Source organism: Rhincodon typus, chromosome 26, assembly GCF_021869965.1.
Source record: "Rhincodon typus isolate 14 chromosome 26, sRhiTyp1.1, whole genome shotgun sequence".
In the NCBI taxonomy this organism is placed as follows: Eukaryota; Metazoa; Chordata; class Chondrichthyes; order Orectolobiformes; family Rhincodontidae; genus Rhincodon; species Rhincodon typus.
The window spans coordinates 2425566-2431147 of record NC_063357.1 but is presented as its reverse complement, the minus strand read 5'-3'; the positions used below and the strand labels follow the sequence as shown (position 1 = coordinate 2431147).

The 5582-nt window shown below is 47.4% G+C and overlaps 1 protein-coding gene across 1 annotated transcript in view; it reads left to right on the top strand.

Moving 5' to 3' along the window:
• Window positions 1-3777, top strand: part of LOC125486173 (smoothelin-like protein 2) — a 5788-nt gene extending 2011 nt beyond the window's left edge. Inside the window, exon 3 of the mRNA XM_048612696.1 lies at window positions 3653-3777. Within this exon, the coding sequence (XP_048468653.1) occupies window positions 3653-3732 (80 nt within the window). The 3' untranslated portion in view covers window positions 3733-3777. The remainder of the gene's footprint in view (window positions 1-3652) is intronic.
• Window positions 3778-5582: the final 1805 nt, after the last annotated feature.

Genomic DNA, 5582 nt, shown 5'->3' with positions numbered 1-5582 from the left:
TCAGCACTGACCCTCCGACAGTGCCCACTCCCTCAGCACTGACCCTCTGACAGTGCGGCGCTCCCTCAGCACTGACCCTCTGACAGTGCGGCGCTCCCTCAGCGCTGACCCTCCGACAGTGCGGCGCTCCCTCAGCGCTGACCCTCTGACAGTGTGGCGCTCCCTCAGCACTGACCCTCCGACAGTGCGGCGCTCCCTCAGCACTGACCCTCTGACAGTGCCCACTCCCTCAGCACTGACCCTCCGACAGTGCCCACTCCCTCAGCACTGACCCTCCGACAGTGCGGCGCTCCCTCAGCACTGACCCTCCGACAGTGCGGCGCTCCCTCAGCACTGACCCTCTAACAGCGTGACGTAGGTGATTGGGTTTCTGTTCTATCAGTCGAAGTAAAGTCGAGATTGTACTTCTCCTGTATTCGTTAACAAAATCCTGGAGCAAGCTCAGTAACAGTGAGAGGCAAGCACTTTGCGAAGGTGGAATATAAGGACTGAGAAATCCTTGTTTGCTCAGTGGAAAGGCTGGTGTTAAAACTGGAATCAATGTTCAATGATGATGAGGTTGTTGCTGGTGGGAGCACTCATGAATCTCGAAGGCTGATACTGAAAGTGTTTCCTGGAATCTGGAAAATTGAAGATGCAATCTCACCAATATGGCATCACCACTGTGCCACCTTCTCCCCCTGCCATGCTACTGTTGAGGGAGATGCTTCATCACAAACCTGGCCCAGTGTAACAATGACAGGATTCTGGTTCCAAATTGTGTGGAACTGTAAATTATTAGTCACCCTGTCATAGCTAAGGACAGAGGCAAGGTCCTGCCCGGAATCCACCGTGTCAGATTGACCATCACATGGAGTGGTTCCATCGCCAATAATGTCCAGGGAAAGTAGCCGTCTCACCAACACCATCAAAATGTCATGTCTTTAATCACGCTGCACTTTCTAGTAGCTGCAAGGAGGAGGCAAAAGATAAAGCAGGTCCAAGCCCACGATGAAGAATATCCTCAAGTCTAGAGTTAATGTCTGGATTGTCAGCCAAGCCCAATAATCTAACATTTCCCAAATTAGACATTCATGAGGGCATTGAATAGTTATTTGGATAAAATAACGTGCAAGTTCTGTAGGGAAAAAGCAGGAAAGTGACACTCGGCAATGATGTTCATTCAAATAGGCTGGTGCAGGCTCAATGGGCTGACTGGCCCCTGTTGCCCTGTAACAGTTTCACTGATCCAACGTGATTCTGCGCAGTGCTGGCCCCTCACTGCCATTGATGTTTTACCCTGGTTTGAAAGGAGAGATTAATCACACCCATTGAATTACAACAAGGTAGAAAGAGTTAGTCTGGTGGCCAGAAAAAACTCCTTTGATTGAAGGAAAAGTTTCTAACTGTATTCCCATGCTGCTACCTTGCTGAATGTCTTTAAGGCAAAGATAGATTTTTGAACAGTAAAGGAATTAAGGGTTATGGTGAGTGTGTGGGTAAGTGGAACTGAGTCTCAAAAAGATCAGCCATGATCTTATTGAATGGTGGAGCAGCTCGATGGGCCGGATGGCCTACTCCTGCTCCTATTTCTGATGTTCTTATGTTCTTTAATCAGTCAGCCATGAAAGGAATCATCATTGTCTTCCTGTCTTTCATCACAGCTAGTGGTGAGGCTGGGAATGGAGGTTTATATTCATTTATGGGATGTGGGCGTCGCTGGCTGGGCCCAGCATTTATTGCCCGTCCCTAGTTGCCCCTTGAGAAGGTGGTGGTGAGCTGCCTTCTTGAACCGCTGCAGTCCGTGTGCTGTGGGCTGACTCACAATGCCCTTAGGGAGGGAATTCCAGGATTTTGATCCAGCGACATGAAGGAACGATATATTTCCAAGTCAGGATGGTGAGTGGCTTGGAGGGGAACTTGCAGGGGATGGTGTTCCCATGTATCTGCTGCCCTTGTCCTTCTAGTTGGAAGTGGTCATGGGTTTGGAAAGTACTTCCTGAGGATCTTTGGTGAATTTCTGCAGTGCATCTTGTGGATAGTACACATTGCTGCTACTGAGCGTCGGTGGGGGGAGGGAGTGGGATGTTTGTGGATGTGGTGCCAATCAAACGGGGGCTGCTTTGTCCTGGATGGTGTCAAACTTCTTGAGCGTTGTTGGGGCTGCCCCCATCCAGGCAAGTGGGGAGTATTCCATCACACTCCTGACTTGTGCCTTGTCGATAGTGGACAGGCTTTGGGAAGTCAGGAGGGGAGTTACTCACTGCAGGATTCCCAGCTTTTTTATTTAAGTTAAAGTAAAATCCTAGCAATGATTGATTCTGTTTGAAGATGGGTTGAAGTGATTGGTTTGCATGGTCCTGCAGCAGGAAGCAATCACCCAGTCCCTTGGGAGATTTTATTCTGTGGGTGCAATCCCAGACAATATGCAAATAAGCAATTCCAAAGTTTTGCAAACGGATGTAGCTTTATGGATGTTTCCAAATCACCTCATTCTCCTCAAGAAAGAGAGACCTCCAGAGTGGTATCAACAATTAAAACATCACTGAAGGGAATGAAAAGCGATAGGGATAGGGTTAGGGTTAGGGATGGGATGACTGATCCTTGTCAGAATGGGTCACCATCATTATGTTACTGATAAAGTCAGAGCCTGGGAACATTACTTCGATCTTTCTCACACACATTAAAACCTAATGTTCCACAGAACCATCACAAGGGGCTAAAACACTGAGAGGAAGAGGAAATGGACTGCAGGCTCAGAAATTCAATCACACACAACAGAGCAAGTAGGTTTTCTGAAGAAGGGTTCCGACCCGAAACATCAGTATTCCTGCTCCTCTGATGCTGCCTGGCCTGCAGTGTTCCTCCAGCTCCACGCCTTGTTATCTCAGACTCCAGCATCGGCAGTTCCTACTATCTCTGACCCAAGGGGTGTCCAGTCCTTAAACCCAGGGAGAATCTGAGTCTGGGACTAACATACCACAGTTATTGAAAACATCCCAGACCCAAGACTGTACATGGTCGAGATGGGCTGTGGTACTGCAAGAAGAAATTGCAGGGTCTTTGTATCTGTAAACAGGAAGCCAATTGCTATTGCTCGGATGATAATGAAGGAGAAATAAGTTCTCCAGCCACACAGAAGAAGCACACATACACCAACAGACAGGAAAGTACATCATCAACAGAGGACCCAGACCAAATCTGGGAGATAGGGTACCACAGGGTACTAACCCTGTGAGGGCTGACACTTTGGGGGCAATTAGGAAAGGACAATAAGTGGCAGCCTGGCCAGCAACGCTCATATTCCACAGGGACAAAGACTCGGGGGGAGATATACAGGAATAGGGCTAACATCAGAAGCATATTGACAATGACGATATCTACGATGGCAGGGCTTTTGCCTGCGGGAGAAATCTGATCAGGTGCAAGTCCGATGTGAGTGCATCCTCAGCTGAAAATAAAGTGTTACTGAAAATAAAACTGTTGACTTGTCGAAGATTGTAATTGTGCCCTCACCAGGACAATTCACAAGAATACCACCAGTTGGTGTGTGAGGAGAGTGTGCTGACTGGTTACACTGTGATTGGTGGAGGAGTGTGTGAATAAGGAGGGGTGAACTGCCTGTTTGTTGGAAGATTTCAGTCAGAGCTCACTTCTGCTGTTTCTTTTTCAGAGTGGAATGTCAACACCAGTAAGACCATCTCTTCCAGTGGTTTCTCAGTGGCCAGTGACGCCCACTCTCCATCCAGGTAACTCACTCAGGACAACCATTTCAAACAACTCAAGTTTACCTCTGATCACCCACGTTCATCTCTGATCTCGTCTGATCTTCTCTGATCATCTTTCATCATCACCTTCACCCTTGGGATCCAAACCCCTACCTTTTGTAGACTCACCAATCAGCTCTGGTCCAATCAACTCTCAAGCCCATCTTGTAAACACACGCATTGATCCAAAACCCTATTTCCCATGTCCTGGATCCCCTCCCTCTCCTTAAGTCCCAATCCCCCATCACCTCATGCTCACCCAGACTGATTGACAAATTTCCCCCTTCCTTCTTTTGAGATCCTTCTCTGGTGTTGCTTCTCCCTCTGTCTCTGGAACATCCTCCAGTCCTACAATCCTTTGAGATCTCTGCACTCTTCCAACTTTAGCCTCTTGATTTTAATTAATAAGAAGAAAAGTAAAATACTGCAGATGCTGCAAATGTGAAATAACCAGAGATTGCTGGAGAAACACTGGCAGCAAATGTGGAGAGAGAAAAAGAGTTAATGTTTGGAGTCCAGTATGCCTCTTCCTCAGTTTTGTTTTTCATTAGATTCCCATTTAAGATGATGAGAGGCAAAGATAGAGTGGATAGCCAGAGACTTTTTCCCAGGGCGGAAATGACTATTGCGAGGGGACATAATTTTAAGGTGACTGGAGGAAGGTATAGGGGAGATGTCAGAGTTAGGTTCTTCACACAGAGAGTGGTGGGTATGTGGAATGTGCTACCAGCAGTGATAGTGGAGTCAGATACTTTAGAGACTTTTAAGAGACTCTTGGATAGGCACATGGAGGATAGTAAAATGTAGGGTATGTAGGGTAGATTAATCTTAGTAGGATAATAGGTTGGCACAACATTGTGGGCCGAAGGGCCTGTACTGTGCTTTACTGTTCTATTTTCCCATCGCTCCACCATTAATGGCTGGGTCTTCAGCTGCCTGGGCCCTAAGCTCTGAAATTCCCTTTCTAAACCTCTCCACAGCTCTCTCTCTCTCTCTCTCTATGTTGGTCCTTATGGGTTAATGCTCAGCTGTCCTAGTATATCCTTATAGGCTGTTTGATAGTGTTTGATAATTGCTGTTGTGAAATGCTTTGTGACATTGGAGGCAGTTCAGAGAAGGTTCACAAGGATAATCCCTGGGGATGGAGGGATTGTCTTATGAGCAAATGTTAAGCAGGTTGGGACTGTATTCACCGGTGGTTAGAAGAAAGAGGTGATCTCATTGAAACATGTCAGATCCTTAATGGCTTGACAGGGTAAATGCTGAGAGGATGTTTCCCCTCTTGGGAGAGTCTATGACCAGACGGCACAGTCTCAGAACAAAGGGGCACTGATTTAAGTCTGAGATGGGGAGGAATTTCTTCTCTCAGAGAGTTTGAGTGTCTTTGGAACTCCTGGCCACAGAGAGCTGTGGGAGCATGGTTCTTGTGTATATTTGAGGCTGAGACAGATAGATTCCTGATCCTTTGGAGAATCAAGGGTTATGGGGAAAGGGCAGGAAAGGGAAGGTGTGGGACATCAGATTGACCACGATCCTATTGAATGGGGGAAGCAGGCTCGAAGGGGCCGAATGACCTACTCCTGCTCCTATTTCCTTTGATCTCACACTTGAGATGCAATATAAATGTAAGTCATGAAGAGTTAGGGGTTAGGGATCCTCAGGATAGTGTGGAGAAGGGCTGTATGGAAGAGAGAGGATACAGCCATTCCTGGCCCAACACAGGAAAAGCCAACAGAGGGAGAGAGAGAGACAGACAGACAGAGAGGGAGACAGAGAGAGAGGGAGAGACAGAGAGGGAGAAAGAGAGGGAGAAAGAGAGGGAGACAGAGAGAGAGA